The sequence below is a fragment of the Haemorhous mexicanus genome, chromosome 5, assembly GCF_027477595.1.
Source record: "Haemorhous mexicanus isolate bHaeMex1 chromosome 5, bHaeMex1.pri, whole genome shotgun sequence".
In the NCBI taxonomy this organism is placed as follows: Eukaryota; Metazoa; Chordata; class Aves; order Passeriformes; family Fringillidae; genus Haemorhous; species Haemorhous mexicanus.
Window position 1 is genome coordinate 13928283 of NC_082345.1, and position 13625 is coordinate 13941907.

The 13625-nt window shown below is 42.2% G+C and overlaps 1 protein-coding gene across 2 annotated transcripts; it reads left to right on the plus strand.

The window, feature by feature from the left end:
• Positions 1–6703: 6703 nt before the first annotated feature.
• MRPS33 (mitochondrial ribosomal protein S33) lies at positions 6704–11748 on the plus strand. Of its 2 annotated transcripts, none has more exons than XM_059845941.1 (3): positions 6704–6852; positions 9107–9362; positions 11410–11748. In XM_059845941.1, the coding sequence occupies exons 2-3, from the start codon at positions 9148–9150 to the stop codon at positions 11513–11515; spliced, it is 321 nt and encodes a 106-aa protein (XP_059701924.1). In that variant the 5' UTR covers positions 6704–6852; positions 9107–9147; the 3' UTR covers positions 11516–11748. The 2 variants fall into 2 exon arrangements, with proteins under 2 accessions (XP_059701924.1, XP_059701923.1); XM_059845940.1 differs by lacking the exon at positions 6704–6852 and adding an exon at positions 7559–8503.
• The last annotated feature ends 1877 nt before the right edge of the window (positions 11749–13625 follow it).

Below are 13625 nucleotides of genomic sequence, written 5' to 3' on the forward strand. Positions count from 1 at the left end.
TTTGGAACAAGACTCAGAAGCAAGAATTCAGTCTTCATCTATTCTATTTGGTTGTGAAGTCCCAGCAGAGTAGATTCATTTAAACTATTTTTTAAAAAGGTATATAAAAATACATTGTGTGCTGCTGTAAAAGCAGCTGATATCTAGGATGATAAATTCTCTATTTAGACACAAGTATGCTGCCATTTTCAGCAGTTTTGCATTTACCTCTCTTCATTTATTATCACCGAGTATATTTGCATCAAAATAAAGCAGTTGGTTCTTCAGAGTTCATCTATTTGTGCAGTTCATTTCCCTACCTCATGCTTCCGAACTGTGATATCACAATTACACCTTGTACTCTGATGTTGTTCCAGTGAGAACTGCTGGGCCATGAAAGGCAGGCATTTATTCCCCTTTGCTGCAATGGCCTCCAGTAAGTACCCACCAAAGAAGAAACCATGGGGAGTACCAGGCTTCAGTGACCATACTCTGATTGTCCATGATATAGAAACTGGCCTGCAAGAATTTACTTGTTTCCAGAGAAATAATGTTTCAGGACTAAGAAACAAAATTTCCCAAGGACAAAAGAAAACAAAAAAAGAAAGGAAAAAAAAAAAAAAAAAAAAAGAAACCTGAAATTTGGTACTCACAGAAATAAAATCTGAAGAAGAAATTTTTCTCAGGAAAAAGGGAACAAATGTCCAGAAAGCATGTGTAGGAACTTGACTTACTCAGCCTGGATACTAGCAAGGTTAGAGAGAAAGAACTGAACCAAAAAAAGCCTCTGTAGAATGCTTTTACAAGCTGAAGCAACTGAGGCTGAGAAGTGCATGCAGGATTGATTATGATTCTCTAGACAGGCAAATTCTAAAAAAGAGAGCAGCTCTGGTTACAAAACTAACAGCAGCCTCAAGTCACCCACCAGGACTGCAGCGAAGAACTCCAAACTAAAACCAAAACTATTATCTGTTTCCATAACTCTGCCTTCAAAAGACTCTGTGGGGGAGAAAGGTTGATCAATGATGTTTAGGTCTACAAAGAGCACTACTGAAATGACTGGGTACCTGGGAGTCCAGTCAGATCTTGGAAAAATCTGCTGACTTAGAAATCAAGACAGCCAGAGTGGCTATCCAGAGTGCTCCCAAAGACCTAAAGATGTATTCTGTGATCAGCACCGGTCAAGATATCCTAAGGCAAGAAGGGACCTAAACCAGGCAAACATGGAGAGAAATCTGGATTGAAATGCACCATAGAGGTCAACTATATACAAAATACATAGTCATACAAACTATATACAGAGATATACAAAATCAAAGTCTGCTGAAACTCAGGAGAACCACCAGCTCACAAACCCAAGAGGTCTAGATCCAAGACAGTACCTTGAAATGAGTTCAGCTTGAAGAAACAGAAATGTGAACTCAAACAGACCCAATTAATCTCCTTGGATTTTATGTTTAAGAGATTGATTTATTGCTGAAAATTCTATTGCTGGAACATTTTTATTCACTCTGTTTTCACACTTGGTCAAACAGAATTAGAGATGAACAGTTTTTTGACCCCATTGGAAAGCTTTGGTGGATGTCCTTTCAGATGAGCGTTGCAAGGAATGATGGAAGAGAAACTACAAGAGCTTTTATCAGCAGTGAGCCAGATGTCTCCATTATTTCTTCTCTTTTGCTGATTCTGTCATTTTAATATTTTTCCTTTTTTTCCTCCCCTCTGCAATCCTCTGTTCCAGCCAAAAAAGATGTGTCTTTGTTACTGTTGCCTTTAAAAGTTTTATGTGCTTGTTGTTAGTAAAGTAACAACAACACTTCCGTAGTGTTGTTTTCCACAAGGGGAAGCTGAAGCATTTTCTAAAAATCAATTAATCTTCACAACCCGTTTCTGAAGCAGACATTATTTTCCCCAGTTTACAGAGGGATGAAATGGCAGATAGGTTAATTAACTTGCTCAAGGTCATTCGGTGAGTTAGCAATCGAGCTGCAAAAAAACCCCCAAGATTCAACAATTTCCATTCCCAAATCCTTCACCTAACCCCTAAGAAATACCCCTTCTCTTCAGTCTTAAGTATTTCATTGAAATCTATCATTGACCATTTATTCTGACATATTGTTGAACTCCAAATTAGTCAGTCTGAATGACAAACATGGAAGTGTGTGGAGATCCACAGCACCCTTTGCCTGTTCAGCCTTGTGCAGTGCCTGCTATGCTGGACAGCTCATCTCCCATTACAAATGGCTGTGTTACAGTTCTCCTGCAGAACTGCCAATATCATTCCAGGCACTGCTCCGAGGGCACTGCACAAGAGACAAAGGCACTGGCTCTCTTTCCCCAGGGGGAGGGAGGGCTGCCTCAACAGCCTGGTTGTTGGGGAAAGCAATAAACTCAAAATGCCAACTGGCTTTGAAAAATAATTTCTGTTTTCCTCTTCTGACGCATCTCCCTCCCAAGTGTTCCCAGTGTTGGATAGCTGGAGCAGCAGTACTTAATAGTGACATCTTTGTGGATTCCACTCCAGCATTAGTTTGATGAGTTACTTTAAAGTCAAAATATCCTTCAAATGCCCACCCAAAGTCTGTCAGACTCCCAATATTACACATCCTCTCCAGAGGGATTTGAAATTCAGATGTCTCTGTGGCTCAGCACGAATCACTGTGCAACAAAATACAGTTGAAGTTTGACAATTAATCATAAACACATAATGAATAACAAATTATTTCTAAACATGCATGTAGCCAATGCAGTTCTACCAAATGCTCAGAGGGTCCTTCTACTTACTCAGATGATTTTGTTCCCTTATGTCAGTATTTATAGCAAGAAAATGTTAGAGATCATGTTACAGCACAGTAGTTCTAAGCATAAGACTTAGGAGTGAAGTTGATCACTTTGTCATACAGATACTGCTCAAATGCCTCATTTCCAAGATCAAATGCTACAAGTTCAGATTCTGCTTTCCTCTAAATGTCAGTAAACAAGCACCAATGAGCAAACTGTCACCATGATCTTTTTTTCTTTCTGGGTATACCTTTGCCTTCTCAGAACAAACAATAGATCAAGTGGCGCATTTTGTCAAAGTTTTGCCTTAAAGCTGTCATTCGGTTATAAATAAAATACACACACAAGATGAATTAACTAGATAAACAGATCACAATTGATCAAAAAATATAACTCCAGACAAAATTACTGCCAACCATTTGTAAGAAGGTCTTTATTGTACTTTATCATTAGGTCTCTTCCTCTTTTTTTTTGGCTGCTTTGCATGAATGTTCCATGAACGCCTCTCCACTCCCTTCATTTCTTTCCTCCACAACAGTCCCTGTACAGAGAATGCTCATGTTGTCTTCCACCCCATGTCACTCTCCTTTAACTCCTTTCTAGGGTTTTCAGCTTTTTCACTCACCCATCTCCCACCAATTTTCTTGTTAATAATTGCTAACAAGTCCAAACACTTTGCTCTGCTTGCAACAAAAAGCTCAGGAAGATCTAACAGTATGTCCATCGAATTGAGCTCATCACAAACCCACCCATTCCTGTAGGCAGTCTCTGCTGCACCCTTCCATTCCCTCAGCATACCAAGTCTCATTTGGACTGGGAAGACCTCGGGGTGGGGATGTTCAGTTTACACTCCCTGGCAGAATACAGGGAGACACAGAGTCCCAGATAAGGTGAGCAAGACTTTTTGGGTCCATGGATTGCAAACCAGATCATTTTCTGCAAGTTTGCAGATGTGTTGAGCTGTTCTTTTGTTGACTGATGTGACCCTGATTTTCCAACCTGAGTGTCTGCATGCTGCCTCACTGGCACGCTAACCCTGGCTGGGTGCTCTGCAAGCAATTCTCCTCATAACCACAGCAACAACAGTGCTACAGTGACATAAATAGGCCCTTCTAAGTGCACATTTTTACTTTGATTTAATAATAACAGTAATGGCTGACAGGAGAAACAACCGAGCAAAAAGGCAGAAATATTTAACTAATGCAGACTTTTTCATATTTGTGCTTCCACCACACCAAACAGGCCATGCTGGAGCCTGCAAGTATAGGCAGCAACAATATTTTAAGGAAAAGAGGAAGATGTTTTCCACTGGTCTATATGCCAGTTTTCAGAGTGTGGGTAACATGTAAGTAAAATACTTTCATTGATGAGGAGGAATGAGATTGAACTGATGTAACTACTGAATCAGGTAGGATTTACCAAAACACAATATTAAAATACTTTGTCCCAATCCTTTAACATAAATAAAGAAATTTGAAGATTGAGAAGGTAAGAGTGCCTACAAAACCACCATCATTATTTTAGAGATGCAGAGACAGTAACCTGTTTCAACTAACCCTGTTGAGGAGGGGTGGAATGGATTGGGGCCGGCTGCAGAGAATCAGGCTGATTCTCCCTCCAATGAACCAGAAGTGTGCTCAGTTTGAAGCCGTGTGAGGAAAAAGCCTCATTACACCTTGCAAAAACTTCTCTTCTGTAAAAGACATTAATCCAGTCTGCATGGCAGGAGTATTTTTGAACTCACAGTATTCAAACAACTTAAGCACAGAACAAAAAGAGAATGTTTGTTTAGGAGCCAGCAATCATAATTTGATTATAGCAAGGACAGTTGTTATAAAAAGGACAAAGGACAGTCCCAGCCTGTCTCTCTTTCTCCCCCCACCACCCTCTCTCTCTCTCTCTCTCACACACACACACACACACACACACACGCTTCAGAGAGACCTTCTCCATCAAGATGGGAGAAATTACGAGAAAATTGTGATTCAAAAATAGAGATAGATATGGAAATGAGAATACTTATGATCTTACTTCATGAAGTCATGATTGCTTAATTAACAAAATGGCCAATTTTGGCTGAAGGACAACTTTGTCTCAGCAGCAGAGTGAAGGAAACACTCAGAAGTTAAAAGCATTTTATAGAACAACCATAGAAAGGCAAAAATATAGGAAAAAATGTTCTGTTAATACAAAAAATGAAGACTACAGAAAAAGCATAAAGGGTGTGAATATAGACAGTAAAATGACGGGTGCAATAATGCTGATGTGTATGTCTAGAAATGGTAAAATAGCACAGAAGTGGCAGATATGCTAAAAACCTCTATTTCCTCCTTAGAAATATTAAGGAAGAGACACTTTTCTTATCTTGCAGGAAAAAAAGAAGAAAAAAGAAGCACTTTTCCATCCATTAGTCAGTAATGAAAATGGTAGGCAAGATCTACTAGAGCAAACATTTTAAAATTAGAATATCTACAGAACTTTTATATGACAGTGTTTGAATAACTGGCTAAAGAAATTCCATTAATGTTAATTCTTAATAATCACAGAATCATACAAAGGCTTGGGTCAGAAGGGACCTTAAATATCATCTAGTTCCAAACCCTCCCTGCCATGGGCAAGGACACCTTCCACTAGATCAGGAATATAAATGAAATTAGAGGATCATGCCAATATTCAAATAGGACAAGAAAGGGGACTGGGTTGCCCAGGCCATGAGGCTGCTCTGCCTCTGACAAGCATGGAAAAGGTGACAGAAAATTAATTAAAGAAGGATGACAGAATAACAATTTATTCAATGCTTGGCAGAATCTGCTCTTCTAGAAAACAGGGCGAGCCAGACAAACCCAATTTGCTCCTTCGATGGCATTACACGTTTGGCATATAAATGCAATCACATAATTGTCATTTACTCAGATGTTTGCACAGAGTCTGATTTAGCACCTCCTGGCACTGATTAAAAATTAGCATAAATCAAGCACTGGGAAAGCTCATCTCTAATGGGATTGGCAGTGGCCAGAGAGATGCCAGGAGAAGCGTAGCAGGGTCAGGTGCCCAGCCCCACACCTCAGGGGCTCCCCTGGGCACACACCCCACTCCAGGTTTGGGGCATGAAGGTAAGTGGCCATGTCACCACCTTCACCAGCAGCAAGAGACCAAGAGGACACTGGTGCTGAAAGACTGAGATTGCACAGGTGAATTTGCCAAGGGAGATATATTTATGCAGCTGAATAACCATCTTCAAAAACAAGCAGCAGGACAGAAGCAAAAGTAATAAGAGAAAGGACTGGCAAGGAGCACAGAAGCTCTGAATTTGGAGTAGAGAAACAATTCTCAAAGTGGTTTGGAAACACAGGGAATGACAAATGTTTGTGGCCCCCAAACTCTCCTTTTCATCTCTTTTCAGAAAAACTAGATTTTAACATTTGTCCCAGTTTGCAACCTGGTCAAGAGTGAAGACACCTGGCTTTCAGTTCTTCATGTAAACTCATGCCTTCTGCCAAGAGTAAAACCAGCTTGCCTTCATTAACCTGAGCACATGTTGATGGAGCAAGGCTGCTGACAGGACGTGTCATTGTGGACATCTCACAAGAGGGAAGGGTTTCCCTGACAAAACCAAAGAATAAGGTTCTCTGTAGACTTGTCATCCTTTCAATGAAGATAACCACTTTTCTCATTTCGTTCTTAGATTTACGGATATAACTGCAATGCTGCTTACAATAGGGAGGGAAACAAATGAAAGAAAGGGAGTCACGACGAAAAGGTTTTGTTCTTGGCGCAAGGGGGTGTGACCCTCTCGAGGTGTGATCCTTGAGGGCCACTTCCAGCTCAGGAGACTCTGTGATTCCGTGGCTCCACGACCGCGAGGACAGCACCCGACGAGCCCCAGTGAGAGCGGGGAAGGAGGACAAACAGCAGAGGGAGAGGAAGAGGAAGAGGAGGAAGAAGAGGAGGAGGAGGAGGACAAACAGCAGAGGGAGAGGGAGGGAGAGGAAGAGGAGGAAGAGGATCCCTCCCTGGGCCGCCCGTCCCGCCCCTCGCGTCACCCGTGCGCGCCACCTCCGCTCCGGCAGCGCCGCCGCGGCTCAGCGCGGGGTGAGCGGGGCCGAGCGGGGCCGAGCCGGGCTGAGGGGTGCCGGACGGGGCCGTGTCCCCGGGAGCCGCAGCCCTCGGGCGCGTCCCGGGGCTCCCGTGCCTCAGGGAAGCGGGGCCGGCCCGGCCTGAGGGGGGGCCGCGCCCGCCGCGGGTTGAGCTCTGAGGCGGCCTGGTCTTCCCCCCGTGCTCCTGGGCAATGCAGAAGTAACGCCGGGAAAAGAGCGTTCGTTCTCCTGGCGCGTTCTGAGTGAGAAGGGAGCGCTCCGAAACGAGCGGGTGGATCGGGAATAAAGAATAAGGCAGCCCAGGGAGGGAGCGCTTGGCTTTGGGAGCAGGGAGCCGGGAGCTGGTGGAGCGGCAGCGCTGAACGTGGGGGTTGGTGTAGGTGTGCCAGCTCCGGGTGGGCGATCCTGGAGGTGTCATTGCTGGAAGTGACAATAACGAAAGTACTTACTCGTCTCACAGATGTAACATCTCACAGCATCACCCTAGAACGGGCTTTGGGAGTCTGCAGACTTCGCTTTGCTTCTCTCCCAAGCCGTCTTAGTCGGGCAAGGATTAATGGAAGTCTGCAGCCTCAGCTTGGGTTGTAACAATTCTTTAGCGAGTCAGGAGTGAAAATCGGGTTCCTCAGACCACAGGTTTGCATTGTTCAGGAGCTAAAGGCATTTTCATTTTAAGGCTGCAGTAAGTAGAGATTAAGCAACTTGCATGTTTGAGTTTGGTGATAAAGACACACTTTTGGAGTCCTGTGATGAAGAGTTTGGGGGACAACTTGTTGCTTTGTCTCTGAATGCAGGAATTAGAACTGGCTGTTCTCAAAGAGATGATTTAGCAAAATTTAGTGATTATTTCCCCCTGCTCATGTTGAAGTGCTGCCCTGCAATCATTTAAGAGCTTCTGTGTTCTCACACTAGGCCTACTGCCCTAGCTCAAGGTCTCTGATGCTTTACCTTCCCTTTTGTTACTTTCACCATTGTTCTCTCTTCTTAAATTACTTGTATTATTTTCATGTTTGATTTTTTTTCCTGCTACCTTTAGAGTGCTTTGCTAACAGGAGTAAATCAAAGCAGGTCCTCCAATGAGCAGATATATGTATGTGAGGTTATGAATACTCCAAATCTTTTTAAACAACAGGCTCTGTGTGATCATACTGAAGTGGACTTAGCACTGTCCTGATGATTATTCTTATCCATGATCTTTAGTTTGTTATGCTCATATTCTGGAATCAGCTGTGCAATATTTTTTAAAACAATCTTTTTAAACTTTAACCTCAGTGTCATGCTCTTGAAGGAATTTGTCTGAAGACTTATCACTCATTCAAAAAGGCAAAGTACAGAGAAGATACTATTTCAGATACAGGATTTTGGGATTCCTATTCTTGTCTACTACAACCAGTTCTGCAAAGAAAGAGTAAAGAAGACTTAAAATGGGGAGGGTTAGAAAAGCTGAGAGAACCTTTCTCATGCTACTTTAGCAGAGTGGATGTTGTCTGGTGGCCTAATACCAATGTTTTTTTCTTCAGGGCATTTTTGTTGCAGAGGTTTTTAGGTGGGAGATAACTAAAAGAGAATGGGAGGCTGCTGATTGATTTTCTTGGAAAAAAGAATCTGGCATGGGAAAATGACTGTTTTCCTCTCAAAAAGAATAGGTATCGTGAGAGACTGAAAAGTGAATGGAGAAAAAGCTGATGGAGATGATCAAGGGGAGGGAATTGAGATGGGAAAGATCTGTGTGATTCATATAAAGACACATGATTTGTTTATAGCCCATTGTTACATGGATTATTGTAACAATGTTTAAAATAGGGTGAGAAACTTTCACAAGGAAAACTTCCCAGGTCATTTTCTCTGTATGTTCAAGTGGTGCCTTACTTTGTGCTTGTTTAGCAGTCGGTGGTATCACACAGGTGCAATTTTTGGCAAAGCTCACACTGTAATTGTTCCTGTGGATGGAGTTTAAGGGTTGTCTCGAGCAAGCTGAGTGAGTTCAGCTAATAAACCATGGTAAATTGTGGTGCAGTGCGCTTCTGTAGTTGGTATTGCTGTCTGTAGGCTGGGAATTGTCCCTGAATTCATGCAGATGTTCTTTATCAGCAGGATTACATGCTAAAGTATTAGACTGGTTTTATGCAAGGAATATGTGATGTCAAAGGAGTGCTCAGTGTATGATACATTCCTTTGTTTGCCTTAATTCTGGGATAGCTGGTTCTACTCTGAGCTGGGTGAAGAGCTGTGGCTGTTTGCTTTTGCAGGAAGGTCCATCTGCCTGTGTGTGCCCACTGCTCCTGGGGAGATGTCCAACGTTTCCAGCTACGCCCTCCACATGGCCCGGCTCAGTGCCCAGATATTCGGCGACGTGGTCAGGCCCACGGACTCCAAATCCATGAAGGTGGTGAAGCTGTTCAGCGAGCAGCCCCTGGCCAAGAGGGACGAGGTGCACAACTGGTACCCCCCTCACAACACCTACTACGCCCTCATGAAGAAACTCCGCTACTTCGGGCTCTACAGGTGCTTGGAGGGGGGGAGCAGCTTGGAGATGGGAAGGGGGTGGCTGGGAGTCTCGTTCCAGTTGTTTTCAGGGGGTGGAAACAAGGGAGGGATTTACAGAACAACCAGTGGGGAGAACTTGGGGTGTGGAAACCGGGGAGATAGACATGGAGGGGCAATAAATTGGGGAAAATTTTGAGGGAGGGCCCTGACCTCTGACCAGTCACTCAACACCCCTGCTGGAAGGTTCTAGAAGGAGGGGATGGGAGGCCAAGTGATTGACAGGGGCCCAGGGAGGAGACTGGGGAATGAATCAACAGAAATTAGAGGATTGACATGGGGGAAGAGGGAAGCAACTTGGGACAAGCCATTTGGGGAGAGTGGGGGTACATAGATCAAATCATTACAGAAACGGAGCAAAGGTAATAAAAACATGTTGGGGCTGGTCAGGCAGTGACTGGACGGTCACAAAGAGGACACGGCGACAGTTTTCCTCAAGGGAGGTGTTTCCTTCTGAATATGGTGCATATGGAAGAAGGCACTTTATAGTTGGCACTGAGGGCCAGGAGAGCAAAAGTGACTGCTGTCTAACTTTTATCATAATTGGAACCTTTTGTGAGAAAGACTGGAGGTTTAGTTGTGGGCAAGCAGTTACCTAAGCAATAGTTCCTGCTTTTGCTTTGTGGGGAAGAAAAGAAACCTTTCTGATAGACAAGAGATGCATCTGTAGTTCTGAATATGGCAATTGAATATGCTACAAGGAGGTGATGTTAACAGCAGACTTACCATAGATTTCTGTCATTCAACAGCTAATAAGTGAAATTTAGAAGAGACAGAAAGTCTCTGTTAGGCCGGAAGGCCTTTTTATTCTTCAAAATAAATGAAATTAAATTCAAATGTGATTTCAATAGTCTTGTTAATTCCCGCTTCTTGCAAACCAGTTGTCTAATTTCTAAATTAACTCCCACAGTCTGTATCAGGGAGAATTGTACTGCTGAAGAACATCAGCAGGAGTCAAGTGCAGTTCTTTCACTTCAATCAGGTAGCACTAAAAAAGTCTTTGAAAGTGAGGCCGCAAACCCTGTATGGTCAAAACAGATTACTTGTCGCTAGTATGACAATACTAACCATCAAGGATTGCACCCAGGATGCTCTTACTTTAGGTAGGTGTGCCAACACTTCTTAGACTGGCTGTTTGTTTACACAGAAAGCCTCAATGTGATGCTAATGTTCTTTACTCTTCTCCTTCCCCTATTAAGTTCCTTCTCTAGCTGTGTACAGAGAGTTGGTAGAAGAAAAAAAATGTGTAATGAAGAATCATAGATTAATGGGGCCTGTAGTAAATCACAAGTTTTTTGTTTCTATTTAGAGAAGTTGTGTTTAAAAATAGCAGTGCAGCAATCTTAGGCCACATAGGATGCAGTTATGACTTTTGAAAATCACTTTGCACTAAAAAAAATACAGGGACAGATTAATAGCATTTATTAGAAAGTGATTGAGGATTAATTATCCCTGCCAACCCCTTCATCCTCCTTCCTATTTTACTTTCTTATTACGATTCTCCCAGTACTGATGCCATCTTCATAACTCATTCCTGAAGTCACCTGAGAGCAGTGCCATGTGCTGTAATTACTGCTCAGCATGGCCCTGTTTCCCTAGGAGCTAATGACCTGAACACAGAAACACAATGTGCTTTGGCTGTACTGCTGAGCTGGATAACAAGGGGGAAAATCTTATTCTTGTCTCTTGCTGATTTTTGCATTTTACTGCTCATTTAAGCAAAGGGGATCAAAAAAGGCAATTGAAATAATACATATGTGCACACACCCTTTGTGGCTGAAAAGGACAACCCTGTTAGTTCTGAAAGTATCAGAGGAAATCTCTCATGTTATTATTCAGTGATACTGCCAGCAGTAACATGGAATACATTGCAGCAAGCTTCGGTATGGGCTTCATGGTTAAAAAAGTTTTGATTTTTGTTTTTTTCATTAGCATATAGTTTAAAGAACTATTCATATCTCTGCATCCCAAGAAAAAGAGTAAACTTTATTCCTTCTTCCCCACCTAGGGATGAGCATCAGGACTTCAAGGAGGAGATGAGGCGATTGAAAAAGCTCCGTGGGAAAGAAAAACCAAAGAAGGGAGAAGGAAAGAGAGCTCTCAAGAAGAAGTAGTGCTGCTTGAACAGTGTAACTGACTGCTGTGGAAATGGTGGGGAATGGCTGGAGAAGGCTTGGCATGTGGGCTGTGTGTGGGGCACAAGAAACACGCTGTGAAATTGTGGACTCCACCTTGGGAATGCACTTGTGTCTTTGAAGTTCTACTGGTTTTGAATTTCTGTACTTCAAATATACTGTATCTTGCAGCACAGTAATAAAAGAAAAAGTGCTCAGTGTTTTTCTTGAAACCACCTGTAGCTGTTTCAGTTTTTCTTGATCTGAAATTGTTTGCTTTTCATTGTCTGTTTTACTTTCTTGTATTAATATCAACACTGTTTTACATGTGGCCACAAAAAAACAAGGATTCCTGCTTCTGCAGCTGCTTGTCAATCTTACCTGTTATAATTAGTTTCATTTCAGGTAGCTCTAGTGCTATTTTTTTCAAATTTTTTCAAGTTTTTTAATTTGCTGTTACACCCTGTTGTTCTGTGCTTTTCACTGGACAATACTTCCCAAACCACTGCCTGCCTACAGCACTCTCATTGTACCCTAAACTTTTAGATGCTACAACAGAAGAGGCTGAAATATTAACTAAATCCGTATCATAATGGAGCTATTATATGCAATAATGAAATTTTAAATATTTTTTACAGTAAACTTATTCTGATTGCTCAGAAGACATGTATGAAACACTACCTAAGACAATGAACATTTTTATTAGCATTCAGTAGGGGTTTTATCACTAGGCTCCTTTGGTTGCTAATATTAGTCATTGGTGGAGCTGCATAAATTTGTAACAGCTCAGCAGCTCTACCTCACCAAGGTTATTAATTGAAGAGGTGCGGATGGTGTTTAAAGGTGTTTCTGGAGAGCTGCATAGTTATTCTTCAGTGTCCTTCATGTTACCTGCTTTTCTAAGCTGTTAGAGAAGCTGATTTTAGGAAATTAGTGTTGTGGGAGAAGCAGCTGAGTTCTCACCACAGTCAAACAAATGCTGTAGAAGATATTATTTTATATGCACTGTTCTGTACTGCAGTGGTAAGTTTCTCTCTTATTCTAAGTTAAAATCCTATTAGTAACTTAGAACTTTTGCTCAACTGTAATGTTCTTAAGCCATTTTTGTGTTCCATGTGTTGTCTGTGGGTTGTGACCTGTCTGGTACTGAAGTACCTGGAGCCTGTTGTGGATCTGCCATGAAGTTTGTGGTTCTGGGACATGAGCATGTAGCTGAGGGGGAAAGGTTGGCTCCCTTGAACTCATCTTTGGGAAGAAGGGCAGCATGGACTCACATACTGGGCAGGAAAGAATTATCCAAGTAGAAAGGTTGCTGCTGCCTGACGCTTTCTGGCTAGGAGTGTGAGGGGTGAGGTTGTTACCTTGCTTGCTTTGGTGAAGAGAAGGACCCATTGTGAACCTCTTCAGCAGAGCTACTGCAGCATCTCTGCACAGCTCTTGATGCCTTCTAAAATTAAATCTAAGATAAATAAAAATGTTTTCCCAGGTATTTAAGATGAAAAGTCAAGATCATCTCTTCTGGTGCTGCGAAACTCTTAAAGCTTTCACAATATAAACATGCAAGGGATCAAAAAGTGTGCATGCATCAAAAAGGGAATTGTGGTTCTGTAAAGGAAGTGTGAATGGCCTTAAACTTTGTGTGTGGGGGCACACTTGGTTATGAGTAATTTACAGCAATATACAACATACTTGTGCAACATGATGAAACTGATGAAAGTGCCTGTCAAGTAAGGGATGAGAGACAAATGGACTGAATCGTTGATTTTCACCTTTTTTGTGCAGCATTTACAAAAGCGAATGGATGGAGGAAAAAAAACAACCTCTTTCTGAAAAAGGTGTATAAGTACAAGAGAGATGTACAAGAGTACATAAGTACAAGAGTTGTATAAGTACAAGAGAGATGCCCTGCCTAATTTTTCATTATTTTTCTTCTGTAATACTCATTTGCTAGAACTTGGTCTTTTCAAAAATGGTTGTTCCCTACCTCTAAGTCTTCAGCCTAAAATAATGATGACTCAGCCAGAATTGGAGTATATCCTAGTGTTAGCATAATCCATTGCTTGCTGGGAGCTTTAGCATAACTATTTTGTTCCAGAAAATACAGCCTTCT

What these genes read in the sequence shown, in the direction of transcription:
- MRPS33 (XM_059845940.1), top strand. Translation starts at nt 8,476, where the DNA reads ATGACTGTTTTCCTCTCAAAAAGAATAG. An exon ending in TTTCCTCTCAAAAAGAATAG is followed by an intron (nt 8,504 to 9,106) that starts GTATCGTGAGAG and finishes TTGCTTTTGCAG; the next exon opens with GAAGGTCCATCTGCCTGTGT. An exon ending in CGCTACTTCGGGCTCTACAG is followed by an intron (nt 9,363 to 11,409) that starts GTGCTTGGAGGG and finishes TTCCCCACCTAG; the next exon opens with GGATGAGCATCAGGACTTCA.